Below are 16,623 nucleotides of genomic sequence, written 5' to 3'. Positions count from 1 at the left end.
ACTTGATCATTTTGCTCGTAGGATTGGCTATTGCGGTTGACCGGTCCCGATCTATAAAACGATCGTGACGGTCTACGAAAAAGGTCACAATGATATGAAATTTCGATCTCGCCCCTTAATAAAAATATTTTTATTATTACTAGGATGGTCGAATCAACATTATTCTTAGTCCTAAATCTCTCTGTTTGTTTTGTAACAGTTTGTTGTTTATTTAGTTTGTTCGCTTTTGACTGAATATAAATTAGCAAGTAAGACGACGCCCACTGTTTTCAAGAAAAGGCTCCTCTTTGTTAATTTATTTATTTTAAGCGAACTACGAGTACATAATATTATTTAGAGACATTATTTTATACAGAAGGCCAGGAAAAAATTGAAAAAAGCTGATTTAAGTATCAGCTTTTTTCAATTTTTTCTAATTTTCACTAATTTTCTATGCTAAGGCATAGAAAATTAGCTAAATAGCATTTTAAATTAGAAAATTAGTTATAGAAAATTACCACGACATTTAAAACTTGTGCTCACACGAAAAATCAAGATAGGTAAGTACATCCCAAACATGAAACTAGAAAAATCCTAGATTTTTCTTATTTAAATTCTAAACTACGTAAATGCGCAATTTTTTAAACTTTTAGCTGTGTGACCACAAGAGAGATATTGTGAATAATTTCCAAACCAAAACCTTTCTCATAATAGTAACGTATAAAAAATGTACATAATATGTATTCCTAAAATTTCGACGTAATAATAGTGAGTACGAGAAATTTATAATTCTGTGGCCTGGTGCTAATAGGGCCAATATCAATAATCGTTATTTGCAGTAATGAGCGTTATAAAAATGAATCAGCATACATAGTTATTATTTAGGTGTTATATTGTAGTATGGCAAAGATATTTTACTTTTATTTGATTTGTGTTTTTAAGTAGATTTATGAATTGAATTCTAATTTAAGAAAAACATGTTATTTTGGAAAATATTATCAACTTAAGCCCCTTTAGCACTGATGATAATTATTATGTTAGTTCCCAATTATGTATAAAATTAAAAAGGCCAATGTTGTTTTTCTAAGAAATTTTACTATGGAAAGATTACAATATTTTTAATTTTCTTCATCAGAACATGACACAATATCCTCCATTTCGGGGCCAGTCTCCAAAGACTCATAAAATGGACGGCTGGATGGTTGGAGGTACTCCAGAAATGATTGCAGGTCTCTGACTTTTGGTGCAGGGAGTTTAATAGGTCTCTGATTTAGGGGCACGAGAGGTGTTACTGGTGCAGTATCTTCTGATTGTGAACGTGTCATATTTCGGTTTCTTTTTAAACTTAGCACTTTGAATAATTCTTCACTATCATCAAATGAGTATTTGTAGTATAATACCCCTGGATCTACTTTTCTACACTGTATCCATTTTATTTTAGTCCAATTGACCTTTTCTTTCACTGAATTTATCTTTCGGTGTACGTATTGTGTAGTGAGCAGTTTTTGGAAGTTGTAGAATTGTGACTGTTGCATTTCTACAACATTTATTTTTGGGTTCCTATGGACTGTTCTGATTAGGTTTGCCCAGTCTTTTGGTAATTCTATTTTCATTGCAGTTTTTTTTTTAGCTTTTTCTATAGAAGCATGTATAGTGTCTGCTTCCATATGTGTGTGGCCTGGTTCTAAAAACTTAAGGTTTATAATCCTTGGCGAGTTGATAGAGTTTTCTATAAAATACATGATCATAATAGCAACATAAATATTTCGATTCTGTCCTGGGCAGCTGTCACTATACATGTTAATTTCATCTAGGTTATTAGGCAGGGTGTTCAGATGGTGATATAAACAAGAAGCTATTTCTTGTCCTCCTCTACCAGCAATTGTTTCATCCCATAATAAACAATATGCATCAGCTGATGATTGTGATACTCTATAAATTGTTAAGTTCAGGGTCCATAATTGTCGCTTGTAAAAACTGAACCCTGCTGTTAAATAAGGTGTTGGAAGACACTTCTGTAAGTCAAAAGACAGTGTTATAACTTTGTCATTTACTTTAGCTTTTTCATTGTCTCTTCTTTTCTCAGCATATGAAGACTCATACAGCTTTTCATGTTCATATCTTTCTGCCTCACTTTCTTGTTTCTTCTCTAAGTTAGGCTCCACTTCCAACTGTAATTTAAATTTGTCACATTTTCCACAAGTGTCATTTTTCGGTTTTTTAAATGTCAAATTAAACTCTTCCACAAAAACTTTTCTGTAGTAGCTTTCTTTAACGGGGGTTTGTCCATTTTCATTACAATGTGTGACATATAAGCGATACATCAAAGCAATAGAAAGATCACCATTTAAATATTTTTTTTGGGTATGAGACCTAGAATAGTGGCTTTCATAAGCTGGAAACATTTTAATATGCTCTTTTACTTCCATCTTACTGGCCTCGCTAATTCTTTTCTGTTTTTGGTGCCTTCCTCGCTGATCTACAGAAAGTATTCCTACCTCTGAGTTCCTTTTTTTCTCAACAATTACTCTTACTTTTTTCAATGATAATGATAATGTATTAAGGAACATAGTTTGACATACTTCAGTTCTAGTTTCACTTTGATTAGTGAAGAAGTATTTTCGGGTCCATTGGCGTCTACTCAACCCATTGACAACCTTAGTCGACTTTTTTGGAAATTCTTCAATCAAGCTTGCTATATACTGTGATTGACTTTCTGCAGTTAAATCATACAACTCGGCAAATATCTTTTGTCTCAGGTATTCAGGAAACTTATCAGCACATTTTTTCTTGCAATTGCAGGAAGGCCCAAGTTGTTTAGCCAGTTTTAGGGTGCCTTTGCATGATGTATAGCTTCTGCCATGAGTCCTATTTTCCTTTCTAACATTTCTTTTCCATAATTTAGGATTCCTTTTTCTTTTTCTACTCAACTGATTTGGACTCTCAGGAACAGCAACAGCAGAGGTAATATTTGAGACATTATTCAAATGTGAAGACAAACTTTCAGTACTGGCAGCTGGAAGTTCTTCATTATCTGATGAAGAACTGCTAGACTCATAAGAATCGGGTATATATTCATCCGAACTGTCACAAGATAATTCTAAGTCACTTAGTAATATGCTTCGGTTTTGTAATTCTTGTAGAACACCTGTAAATTAAAAAAAGTTATAAAAATCAATTATTAGATTGTACATCATTTGAACATCCTTCCTGTTCCATAGATGGCTAAACAGGGGAAGTGTGATTGGTGTCCAGAATATTTAGGCATACCTACAATCATTAGCATAAAAAAATACAAAATGAAACTTGACCAATCCCTATACTAAAAAAATACAATTAATAGAAACTTGCCATCATTCAGCTCACTAGAATGTGGCATTATTGATTGCTCTTCGACATTACATCCTTGCTCAGACCGACAACCTGCAATTTAAAATACACATTAATTAGGTACACTCATCTAAGCAACTATAATCTAAAACCATAACAATAATAAACACCTGATCCCTAAGTTAGATAAAGTAAATTTATAATAGCTATTTTTCATTCATGAAGACTGATATGTATTTTACCAACCTTCGATACTTGAACTTGCTACTGGATCCACTTGTGGCCGATTTATTTCAAGACTATCACCATAACTCTGCTGGTCATTTGCTGATGATGCTGTGTTTAATGGCGTGAACGATTTATCTTCGGCATGATGTTCTTGCACAAATTGAGCTACAATTTATAATATAACTTGTAATTCAACATATTTTTACGTAAAAAAGTAAGGCACAACACTCAACTCAAATCTTACCGTTATCATCAGATTCTTCTTCGTCAGTAGCTTCAACACGAGTAAGTAATCGCAACATTTTCGCACTTCGGTTATCTTTAAACAATCTTTTCGGTTGATTCATGGTAAGAAGCAATTATTATCAAGTACACAACAAAAGAAAAGATTATAATTCAATCTTAGATAGAAAGCAATATTTTTAAACACTAAACGTCAAATTTACGCGGCTAGTTTGACAAATAAACATTGGCTGTGACTGGCGTTTGACACGCAGGACCACAGAATAAACAGCCAAAACGTCGTTTCGTTTCACGTAAGATAGGCCAATGTAATCTGATGCCTATTTAACAGAGATGACATTTTCATTTTTTATTCATCACTTGGTTGCAAATATGACCAAAGTTATCTTTGGTCTTTTTAAAATTTGGATATTATAGTAAAAATATTACTGACTTAGTGCAAAATGGACCAATGTAAAGATTGGTCTATTTTGCTTTAATATAAATAAAGCGGCAAACTAAAATTATATCACAAAAAGGGCTAATGTTAACTTTGATCGTTTTTGTTCTTACCCTATTACTAAGAAAGTGAAAAATAATAATTTCTTGTCGGCTTAAGTATACTGCAGCCCTTTGATCATTTATTTATTTTTACTTAACTGTATGAAAGCGCACACTACATTGGCCTTTTTTACATAGTAACTTTTGAAAGATTGTTAATACACTAACGCCCTTTTAGCACAAAAAAATATCATACTTTTATAATAAACTGGCATTACAATCTCGTTTCATACAAAAACGTACTTTGGCCCTTTTAGCACCAGACCACAGAATTAATTTCGATGTTCTAATAACAAAGACCGAGCCGCTCTCAATTTCCAAAGAAAATAGCTTACAGAATCGGCTGAAATGTAAGGAATTTTTATGCTCCGTGTACAGTACCTTACTGATAGATGAGGCGTGATGACCTAGTGGTTAGGATGTTCGCCTTCTATTCGGGAGGTCGGGCATGCACCACAAACTTTTCGGAGTTACGTGCGTTTAAGAAATTAAATATCACTTGCTTTAACGGTGAAGGAAATCATCGTAAGGAAACCTGCATGCCTGATAATTCTCCATAATGTTCTAAAAAGTGTGTGAAGAAGTTATGTTAATAAAGTATTGAGCACGTAAACTAGTCTTCAGTAACAAATTAAATACTCTGTTTCCTTACTGATATAACACTTAGTTTAACGATATGTAAATGCAGTCCATAAAGACATGCCCCGTAAATAGGTAAATGGAATTCCGATAGCTAGTCTGGTTTGAATTCGAAGTCATTTTGAATTCTATACAATAAGTATCTAATGAAGGTATCTAAGTAAGTAGGACAATTTCCTTTACAAGCTATTATGTTAAGTTAGGTATTTGAAATGTTATGGCAATGTTTGGATTTCATTCTAACTTCCTTCAACAAATAAACGTTTATTTGAATATAGGAAAATTATTAATTTTTACAGACAGTGCTTGGACTCAGTCCTCAATACACAATCCTAACCCATCTCTGGCTCACTACTGAGGACGACTCTCCTCTCACAACAGAAGGGTTTGGTCTATAGTCCACCACACTGACCATTACGATTGGCATACTTCACACACCTTTAAAAACACTGGCATACAGGTTTCTTCACTGTGTTTTTTCTGAACGTTAAAGCAAGTGATAGGTACCTAGTATAGATACTAGGTACTTATGTCTTTAGCAATTAAGTAGATCTACTTAATTGCTAAAGACACAGAACTAGCTTTAATTTTAAGTTTACGTATTGATATTACTATCTTACAAATCCAACAATTGACAATCAAAAAGTATGCGTATAATGCACCTATTTTGAGTAAATTATCTGACTTTGACTTTGACACGCATAACTCCGAAAACTTAGCGGTGCATGGGCTCGAAAAGTCGAAACCCAAACCCTTTGAGTAGGAAGCTGACGTCTCAACCACTACGCTATTACAGCTTTTTACTAACTAAGTATATAACTACTTATCTCTATAATTATAATATTATAAAAATGAATCGCTAAATGTGTTGCTGATCGCAAATCTCGAGAACAGCTGAACCGATTTCGCTCATATGTTTTTTTATAATATTCCGTACTTCAGTCCGAGGATGGTTCTTACGGAGAGAAAACTTTAAAAAATTCGAATCGACTGTTAGGCGGTACGAAGTTCGCCGGGGCAGCTAGTTATAAAATAGAAAAGAAATTATGTAACAGTTATGAAACAGTGCAAATAGCTTGATGTAGTAATTATACATTCATAGCAAGGATAGTATGATATTACCTACTACGTCACATGAGTTATATATCTACTCGCGTGCCTACGTAACGTAGCATGCTTGAGATACAAAGATCTCCTTAACCCCGGCAGGCGTATTATGTTCGTCAAGATATATTGCGTGTACAATGTCGTCACTCTCGTCCCTTGTAATCACCCCGTTTCCTTGTACGCCCTCATTATGTCGGACATCGTCCATTATGACTTCTCAGTGCGATGGTTATCTAAATATATAACAGGAATAGGTGACTGACTGACTGATCTATCAACGCACAGCTCAAACTACTGAAATCTGGCATGCAGCTAGCTATTATGAAGAAGGCATCCGCTAAGAAAGGATTTTTGAAAATTCAACCCCTAAGGGTGTAAACAGGTGTACAGACACACTTTCGCATTTATAATGTTAGTATGGAAGTATGGATAAAGGCGGTGCACCAATTTTTATTTGTAACTGAGAAATAATTCTGATATTTGAGAGGGTATCCTTGAGTACTTCAAAAGGACGGCATACGTAAAATCTTCTTTACAAAAACGTGACTTTCTTTGGGACGGAGATACTTAGAAGTTAGAGACTACTTAATATATGTGTTGAGAGTCGGCCTAATTAAAGTACAAACATGAGTTTAGATGAGTTTGAGCAACATTATTAGTATAAGCTTATTGAATATATATATACCTAATATATCGGCAGAAATACTGAAGTTTCAGAAAATCTTATCGCTGTCCTCCTGTCGTAGAAGACTTTGGAAAATATAGGTATAATTACTTGTATACCTATTCTTCAGAATATTCTTTATTTAAGTAAGTAGTCTAACAGTCGCACTCAGAGCCGCTAGTCGTTACTTAAAATTGAGTTAAATCGAGACAGATTTATGTGAGAGATATAAATCATCTCTGTGTCATCTTAACTAAACCTAAGTAACGATTAAGCGACTCTGAGTGCGGCTGTTAGTTTTGAATTTTCATGTGTGTTTTTAATAATTTATTATGCACCCATCTAATGAGCCCTACCAGTATTTTTAGGCATATTCAAACAGTGCGTGGTACCAGGTGATGACATCTGTATATATATAAAATTTCAAAGTCCTGACTGATTGACTGCCTTATATATCAAGGCACAGCCTAAACCGTTGGTCCTAGAGAATGAAATTTGGAAGGTGAGGTCTTTGTAAAGAGTAGGTATCCATTGGGAAAGGATTTTTCGAAATTCCACCCCTAAGTAGGTTAAATGCGGACAAAGTCGCGAGCATAACCTTGTAGTATATAGACCCGAGACATGGTTGTTAACTATGGGCCTCAGCCCTAATCGGTCTATCGCCCGCTGGGTGAATCTGATCTTTCTTGCTCAGAGTCACTTAGTGGGCATTAGAGAGAGCTATAGGTATTGGGAGTATCTCTACGTGATCAAATTAGAAAACCATAGGAGAACCAGAGCAACCAACATCGCTCAACGGGTGGCGAAGTTGAACTGGTAATGAGTTCATTCGAGGCACATGGTTTGCAAAACGCAACGACAGAAGATGAGTAGATATCCAGGTCGATCAATATAATTTATTTACAGTAACGCCGTAGCAAAAAAAGGTTTCGAGGGGTGACGTTTAAATTATTGACAATATACTTAGATCATGGTGAAGTCTGATTTACCATAACATTCTATTGAGAGATAGAGTATCAATTAATATAATAAAACTATAAGATACTTCAGAAACTTATTTATGTGCCAAGAGATGTCTAATAAAGTCTGAAAGTCAAACAGTAGAAAGAACAAATAATAATAAAAATGCTAAATACAATCGAAGGACACATTTCGCCGCATTGGCAAAGAAAAAATATACGTGAGGAGAATAAAAACTACTGCTATTGGCATTTCTTGGCCTAAGTTTCATAATAAAATCTTTCTGTAGTTTACACATGTATGGAAACATTCTTGGCTTTCAAATTGCAATTTTATAGGTAAAGTTCTAAATATAATAAAACTACCTATACCCTATCCCCAGAAAGAAGTTAGTAATAGTGCTCTATCTGATAACGTATTCCCATACAAATGCTAGAGGCAATAATCTGAGTGGGCGTTAACAATTTTGAGTCACCAACCAATCACAAACATGTTTTCAAAAAACTTTCGAAATTTAATTCGACAACGTTTCAAAAAACATTCGAAATTGAATTAAAAAACATAGTTTCATTTGTGATTCGTTGGTGCCTCAAAATGGTTAGCGTCCGCTGAGATTTTTGCCTCTATACTATTTTAAGGTTTCGTACCTCAAAAGAAAAAAGACACCTTTATAGGATCACTTCGTTGTCTGTCTGTCTGTCTGCCTGTCGTGATTGTCAAGAGACCTACAGGGTACTTCCCGTAGACCGAGAATCATGAAATTTGGCAGGTAGGTCTTATAGTACACGTAAGGGAAAAAATTCAAAAACCGTGAATTTGCAGTTACAACTTACATCACACAAAAAATTAAAATGTGTTCACGCACAAAAAATAATTAGGTGGTATTTTTATATTATATACTTTCAAAGTAATATTAATATGCACCAAGTGGAGTATTATAATATTATGAAAGGGCTTTACCTTCTAAAACAGATTTTTATTTATTTTTATTAGATAGTTTTTGATTTATCGTACAAAATGTAGAAAAAATACGACTGTAGTACGGAACCCTCGGTGCGCGAGTCTGACTTGCACTTGGCCGGTTTTCTATAAAATGTATGGCTTCAAATCTGCACTGTTCGCTCGCTTTTTCTGCTCAGTTCTACGGTATCAATTTAGAATTCGAGCATAGAATTTTATTTCTTTAGTTTTGTTTATTTTCAACAAAGAATAGTTCCAGCGGCTCCCTGTGACTCGTCTGATATCATCCGTCGCCATTCTAGCACCTTGGAACCCCAACGCCGCTGGATTCATGCGTCGCGAGACCGTGGCGTGTAGAAGAGACAAGAGATCTATTTCCAGCAGTGGACGTCTATCAGTTGATGATGATGATGATGATGATTCTTAGTTCTTTACTATCACTCGCGGATATAAAAGAGGAACTTTTTCGAGATACAATATTTTAGGTGCTTTGGAAGAAGCGCAGTGGTGTAGAAAAATTGTCTAACTGCTGTCAACCCTTTATCCCAGCCCCGTATTATATGTCCAATACATTTGTACAATACCAAGGGGACCCATGTATCAGACTTATATTTGCCCCAAGGGAAAATGGCTTTCTAAACAAATCTATATATCTGATTAAGTTTACAACGTCCCAATAGTTATTTGTCCAACTGCCCTACCGTGTATACAATTTCCAACACAATGAAATTCATGAGCAACAAAAATAACTAACCACGGACGAAGCCTCTCACCAGACCAGACCAGAAATTTAGAAATTGTGAAATTCCAACCCGTCAATTTAGTTAAGTTTAGAGAATTTAGAGATTATATACAAAACAGAATTATAACCACAATATGTTGCCCTAACAGATTTCCCAAAATATAAGAGAACACTTTTGTATTTCCGATATATGTATGTATTTCCTGTATCAACATACAATTTAAACACTGATCGGTTTTAAATAATATCGAATTAGCATACAGAGTGTGTTAACACTGCGATCATTAACCAGGAAAATGTTAACGGATTAAATTGCCCGTACATTTAAAAATGTATCCGCATTTCATGAAAATATCTGAAAATAACATGATCCACTCAAATAATGACATTATTTGAATTCTACCAAAAATAGTTAAGATTTTCTCAATTCTTTATTCTATTAATTTTGAGCCAGCATCTCTCTCTTTCTCTCTGCATCGTATTGTATCGCATTTCTGAAAGTCGTAACTTCTTCCTATTATTGACAGTAGTAGCAGCTTTTTTGGGGTAATAACGCGATAGGCTCCCAAGTCCACCTGTAAAATCTACCTGTAGCAAAAAAAATCCTGTGCTATTTTAGATTTGCTCGTAAGCATGCCGCACGACGGCATCATCTGCCTATTCTTTAGCTATACCTAGCTAAATGTCTGTAGTAAAGATCAAAGGATTCTCTGTAGCGTGTAAATCGTGAACAGCTTACCTTACGTTGACCGCAGCCGATCGATTTATGGACGAGGATTAGGTCGAAGATACTAAAGGGATACTAATATATTATAGGTACCTACTAGTCACGGCACAGATTTGTTCTATGAGCACATTGGCTAATATGGCTTGAGCGTAGTAAATAGTCTTTCTCAGTCAAAGCGTCTCTACTAATAAATACTGAATTTTAATTCACCAAAGAAATAGGATGAGGAATTCTTCGGTGAATTGAAACATCACCGCATGCAGTTACTCTCATGGATGATTAAGTTATATCTACTACGCAATGCACAGGCAGGCCACGAAAAGGGAAATGTTGTGTTAGGCTTGGACGAACGAGAAATGGTCTAGCTCTACAGAAATTAGTTCTTTAGAAACTGCACTCTCACCTATACCACAGAACGGAATACTAACTATTACTCCTTCCGGCATTCCGAACCAGTGGTAAATTAAAACTACCTGACGATTCAAAAGCACTTGTAAAAAGTTCACTTGAATAAAACATATTCTATTCTATTCCTATAGGTATATCGTAATAGGTACCCTACTATAATAATAATTTATATTCTATACCATACGCCCAAATTTCAAAGCAGGTACCTACACATAATGTTACACAGTAACCACCTAACTGCAAGTGCTCTACCCGAAAACACAGCTGATATATTACAACAGGAAAGTCGGTCTGACTTTTACGATATAGAGTGGAGGTAAAAATTTCACAAATCTAGATTAAATTCAAGCGAGAGTGCCTGAAGCTGAATGAAGATTGTTTTGTTTTCCCCCATTCCGCATTGTTCACTGAATAATGCAATTACGTGCTGCAGCCATTATCTTAAATGAGACGTTCAATTCCCGTTTTACTAGGCTATGTTGATTTTTTGTCTTGTCACTTAGGACCGTTGTTTGTTTTACGTTTTCAAAATTAGTTATTTAGGTTTTTCAAGATTTCATAAGTGTAACAGTATTTTGTTTATTTATATTTATTTGCCGTTTTATATGCCAGTAAGGCCAGTAATGACATGTTGATCCGAGACATGGTCGCTAACTATAAGCCTCATATAAAAAAAAGCTCAGAGTCACTCAATGGGCGATGGAGAGAGCTATGCTTGGAGTTTCTCTACGTGATCAAATCAAAAATGAGGAGATCCGTAGGAGAACTAGAGTAACCGACGTAGCTCAACGGGTTGCAAAGCTGAAGTGGCAACGGGCAGGACACAGTGCGGAAAACCGATAGACGTTGGGGTCTCAAGGTGCTGGAATGGCGACCTCGCACCGGAAGGCGCAGCGTTGGAAGACTCCCCACTAAGTGGACGGACGACATCAGACGAGTCAAGAGATCAATACTAGAGATCTCTGTCCAGCTGTGGACGTCTATCGGTTGATGATGATGATGATTTGTAAGTATATTTATTTGAGGGACATGTGGCCCAATTGTGAGATCGCTTATTATCAGTCGATTTGCGGTGGTTAAACAACGTTGATCCAATACGGTAACTAAATGGGTGACCTCCAAAGTTCCAAATTTGTTTTAAACCGTAATTCAGTCCGATTATTATCACTAACATGTTATCATACATGTTATAATTAATCGATAAACCTAAGAATTGAGTTCTTAGTCAAGTCGTATGAGTAAGATTTAATGAACCTACAACATTACTATCCCAAGAAAAACTCTACCATTAGGATATGATTAATGGAAACGGGCATCTCCTAACGAAGATCGGCAATCGTTGTGGCAACTTCAATTATTGATCATTGTGGTAACGTAAATAGTGATCGTGCTTCGATTGCGGTAGAATGACAGCTACAACGTCACGATCGCAATCACCTCTGATTGGTTGACGCTCGCTCACTAATGGTTACAATGCATTGTTGCAACAAGAATCGTATAAATTCAGCCAATCACAACAATTAAGATTGTAATAATGAGTGATGCAGGTTTTACGAAATCGACCTACAGGTGATTTTATTGAACCACTGATGCAGTTTTTTTAGCCAGGCAGTCCTTCTTCGTCTCACGTCCATTCTGTGGTGTATCTTTCACTGGATAATTAATTGTAGCAAGTCATACTTAGGACCACGAAGTGTATAACCTATTGTCTCATAATACGGTACTTACTAAATAGACACAAACGATTCACAGTCGATCTATCAACGGCTTGCACGTCTCTTGTACGTACAACAGCTATAATTTAAGCGTCGTAATTTAATGTGTGCTGTGAAACGCTATCACGTCGTTTTTATAGGTTAAGGAAAGTCAATAGACCTAAGGCGCCGTATAAAGTCAGTTACACACTGCAAATAGAAATAAGTGCCATGTTTACTTTTCTTTATTGTCATTTTCGTTGCGGTTCATTGGCCTGTTTGTATACAAAAGACAAAAGGGAAAACCAACTAATAATAAAGACTTTTGTCATTCATTTTTACGTAATGTCAAGTTTTACTTTGTGTAATGAATCTTTTGTGCTCATTCGGTGAATTTTTTACACAGCAATCAATAAATTCACCGAAGAGTACACCTCTATCCTACGTCAATGGTGTACCTACTACTACTAATTAATTAATTATAACTTAAAACCACGCGATTCCCTTCGAGAGAAGTTTAAGGAAATAGGTCTCCTTACAGTAAGCTCTCAATATATTTACAGTAACATGATTTTTGTAAAACAAAATATTCTTAGTTACAAGAAAATAGGTCATCTACATAATAGGCTAACTAAAAACCATAATAAGCTTGCGACTCCTACGCTCCGCCTTCGGAAAGTCCAAAAGTCTTTTGTGGGAATGGGTATAACCTTTTATAACAAAATTCCGCAATAGAATCATGAAATTTGGCAGATAGGTAGGTCTTATAGCACAAGTAAAGGAATAAATCCGAAAACCGTGAATATGTGCTTACATCACAAAAAAATGTGTTCATGAAAAAATAATTAGTACCTATTTTCAACTTTCAAAGTAAGATTACAATACCAAGTGGGTATCATATGCAAGGGCTTTACCTGTAGATTCTGAAACAGATTTATTTTTAAGTTTATGTACAGTGGTTTTTTATTTACCGCGCAAAATGTCGCAAAAGTAGGACTGTAGACTGTACGACTGTACAGTACGGAACCCTAGGTACAAGAGTCTGACTCGCACTTGGCCGGTTTTTTTTTAATCCAGTGGGGACTCTCCGATTTTCCGGAGGGTTCCGATAGAAAGTTATCTATGCAGGATGCAAGCTATCTCTGTATCCAATTTCAGAAAAATTAATTGCAGGACAATAAACTATAGTTTTTTAATAAACCAGATGCAATGATCTGTCAAAGTCTACGCGAACGAAGCTACGCGTAAAATCTAATTTAAATAATATGAGTAGCAAAGGCAGAATGGACCATCGAGGCCCCTAAACTCTGCCATAATGATGTCATCGGGGTGCGACGAATTTTTTCATATATAGCAGCGGATAAAAGTTACGATGGTACCTTCTGGTACCGCCTCCTCCGAATTTTTGTTTTGGACCCTTGAAATGACGGACGTTATCTGTTTTTATCAACTTATCTCCGTTTGAGAACATTTGACTGTTTCAAATCAACATTCAATATTTATTTAAATAAATTGCTATTCTAAAGTCACAAGCGGTTATAGTATTTCGGTTTTTGAATGTATTTTTCCTTTTTATTAATGTAAGCAAGACTGGAAACAGCTTATTCCCGCGTCTTCGTCCGCGTGGACTTCACAAATTTCGAACCCTTGTTTTACCTCTCTAGAGATTGAATTTTCAAAAATCCTTTCTTAGCGAATGTCTACGTAGCTATATGCACGCCAAATTCAGCCTCATCCGTCCATTACTTTGAGTTGTGCGGTGATACTAATTGATAGATCAGTCAGTCAATCGAATATAGATAGCACTGTCTACCACTTCTACCAGTCAACGTTCACTCGTGATATTTTAAAATATAAAATATCTGTCTATTTTAACAGATTTTTTTTTTGTTGCAGGTAAAACGGTCGAGTTGGGAGACATTTGAAGAAAAAAGTAGAATTCCTTACACGATACATAAATACTCTTATAGACTACCGATGTTTGCTCTGGGTGTCTTATCACTTGATAAGTTAGAACACAAGCCGCGCGCAAACAATCTTATCATGGTAACATTCGAACTGACGCTAAAGTGCTCCGCAGAATCCGTTCCGTTCAGCCGCGGTGCGCAGAACACTTGAACGACTTCTCCCGCGATGGAAGAACTAGTATCCCGGTACATAAATACATAAATGTGAGGATAAGTGATAGTGACAACTGAAAACACCAAAGAAGAAGCCAAAGTACAAATTTCTAGTCAAAAAGAAATTAAATTCGGCAAACTGGAGGACCTACACACTTTGGAGGGCACAGAGGGAGTGGGCGAAAACGCTAGTGAGGAGCTATGCCTGGCAAAGAATTTGAACTTAGCGGGCAATTTTTGCGAGGCATACTTCGATGGCTTGCTGTGCTGGGACCCGACCCCGTGGAACACGTTGGCGATACAAAAGTGCTTTAGTGAATTCCATGGTGTTCAGTACGATGACACACGTAAGTATCTTTTTGTAGTGAAAACTTCTCCAATTGGGCGACGGGTAAAAAGTTCAAGGTGCTAATGTCGCAGTGCTTGCAGTGCCGATAGATGTACAAACTAAACTAATGTTGAGGGTGTAACTCATATATGAAATTTTTGATACTACAAACAAAACACTGTTATTTCATAGTTTGAAGTTTTCACTTGAATTTTTGAAATCTTTACTACGGTAACCATTTAGCTAAGCTCTAAAATATAATACCTATAATGCTGGAGAATGAAGAGGGCTGCGCTATATATGCATAATTAATAAACTGAATAATGAAAAAAAAAAAAAAAAAAAAAAAAAAAAAATGAAAATATGTGAATAGACGAATGGTTGGTATAGTCAGAAAACCACAACCTAAGCAAACAGCTGCCTTCCTGATGAAATGCTAAGTGCAAGGAGGTTTTTAGTTTGTAGGTCACTAAACAACATCTACAGTGAAGTCGGGCATTACCAGTAGACAGCAGGTATCCATGAGGACATTTCCTTCTCCAAAGAAAAAAAACTACGGTACGGTAGTCGTATGTAATTACCCCAAGTCTTTACGTGACTCGTGGCAAGTGGAGGTATTCTTCTTCTTCTTGATGTTTGTGGCTGTGCAGGGCTGTTCCAGGCCCTGTATCATGTTGACCGTTGCCGATCTATTGTGGTCGCCCCCATTTTACAGTTCCCGTCCAATGATGATTGGCGCCAGGAACAACAGCAGCTACTTGGCCTTTCCAGGGACTCCGGGTGCAGTATATGTTTCCCTAGGTGAAGATACATTTATGCATTAGCGCCATCGATGATTAGCGCATGGTAAAGACATGACAGATGATGTGTAAGGGCGTTTCGAAACGTAACGGTATGATTCCGAACCACGCTGCACGCAGCAGCGCTGCCGCAACAGTGCTGTCGCGGCACTACTGGTCCCCATTCAATCTCTTTAAGCTTATATGAGTTTACATTCCGAGCTAGGCAGCAATGTCGTGGCAGCAACGTAGTGGAATATTGCTGCCTAGCTAATGTAATCTCATATAAGCTTATCTATAAGCTTATAGAGATTGTATGGGGACCAGTAGTGCCGCGACAGCACTGTGACAGCTGGTGACAGCACTGTTGCGGCAGCACTGCTGCGTGCAGCGTGGTTCGGAATCATACCCTAATAGACCAAGATCCCAATTAAGTGCCACATCTGTCCTTATTTTCTGAGTAACAAAATGTGTGCGATAGAGAAGTGTTTGTACCTTTAACGTTCGCATATTTGTTAGGTTGAGCCAGGAGGCAATTAAAAGATATCAGCTGCTAAAGGTATGTAGAAATATTACTTACTTTTATTAAAGTCTGGGTGCAGATTATACCCACTGCCAGACTTCTTCCGTGGGTCGTTATTTGCGAGTTTGCGCCAGACGCTTTATAGCACGCAAAAAATAAGTTAATCGCACCAGCTTATGCTCGCGACTTCATCCGCGTGGACTACTCAAATTTCACCCCCTTAGGTGTTGAATTTTCAGAAATCCTTTCTTAGCGGATGCCTACGTCATAATAGCTATCTGCATGCCAAATTTCAGCCCGATCCGTCCAGTAGTTTGAGCTGTGCGTTGATAGATCAGTCAGTCAGTCAGTCACCTTTTTCTTTTATATATTTAGATAATGTGATATTCAGGGAACAATTTCAATGGTTTTTGTAAGCAGGCAGAACAATCGTAGGGGCCAAACATTTGCCAGATACATTTTAGTGTCAACCACCTCATACTCTGTACCTTGAAATTGTGTCCCACACATTTTTTTACTCAGAAAATAAGGCAGGTCTGGCTCTATCGGGATCTTGCTCTATAAATGAAGGTCACGAACGATAACGTTTGACGTACATTCTCACTGAAACACATCAAAAGAAAGGCGAAGAGAGGTCGACGACCACTCGAAC

At 36.5% G+C, this 16,623-nt stretch overlaps 1 protein-coding gene and 1 long non-coding RNA gene across 2 annotated transcripts in view; one reads left to right on the top strand and one right to left on the bottom strand.

The window, feature by feature from the left end:
- The window catches only part of LOC138403717 (uncharacterized), a 123,400-nt gene extending 108,851 nt beyond the window's left edge, over window positions 1-14,549 (top strand). Inside the window, exon 3 of the long non-coding RNA XR_011237913.1 lies at window positions 14,118-14,549. This is a non-coding gene — a long non-coding RNA (uncharacterized lncRNA). The remainder of the gene's footprint in view (window positions 1-14,117) is intronic.
- Window positions 788-4,592, bottom strand: LOC117991989 (uncharacterized). Its single transcript, XM_069505363.1, has 4 exons — window positions 3,782-4,592; window positions 3,556-3,702; window positions 3,331-3,402; window positions 788-3,127 (listed from the first exon to the last, which is right to left on the bottom strand). The coding sequence occupies exons 1-4, from the start codon at window positions 3,882-3,884 to the stop codon at window positions 1,098-1,100; spliced, it is 2,352 nt and encodes a 783-aa protein (XP_069361464.1). The 5' UTR covers window positions 3,885-4,592; the 3' UTR covers window positions 788-1,097.
- Window positions 14,550-16,623: the final 2,074 nt, after the last annotated feature.

This window comes from Maniola hyperantus, chromosome 20, assembly GCF_902806685.2.
Source record: "Maniola hyperantus chromosome 20, iAphHyp1.2, whole genome shotgun sequence".
Lineage (NCBI taxonomy): Eukaryota > Metazoa > Arthropoda > Insecta > Lepidoptera > Nymphalidae > Maniola > Maniola hyperantus.
The sequence above is the reverse complement of the archived record's forward strand: the minus strand, read 5'-3'. Positions and strand labels throughout refer to the sequence as shown.

Bases quoted from the DNA above. Each gene is read 5' to 3' on its own strand.
- LOC117991989 (XM_069505363.1), bottom strand. From the start codon at position 3,884: ATGAATCAACCGAAAAGATTGTTTAAAGATAACCGAAGTGCGAAAATG. The intron at 3,403-3,555 runs GTTGGTAAAATA...TTTAAATTGCAG, and splicing joins AGCAAGTTCAAGTATCGAAG to GTTGTCGGTCTGAGCAAGGA. The intron at 3,128-3,330 runs GCAAGTTTCTAT...TTTAATTTACAG, and splicing joins TTCTAGTGAGCTGAATGATG to GTGTTCTACAAGAATTACAA.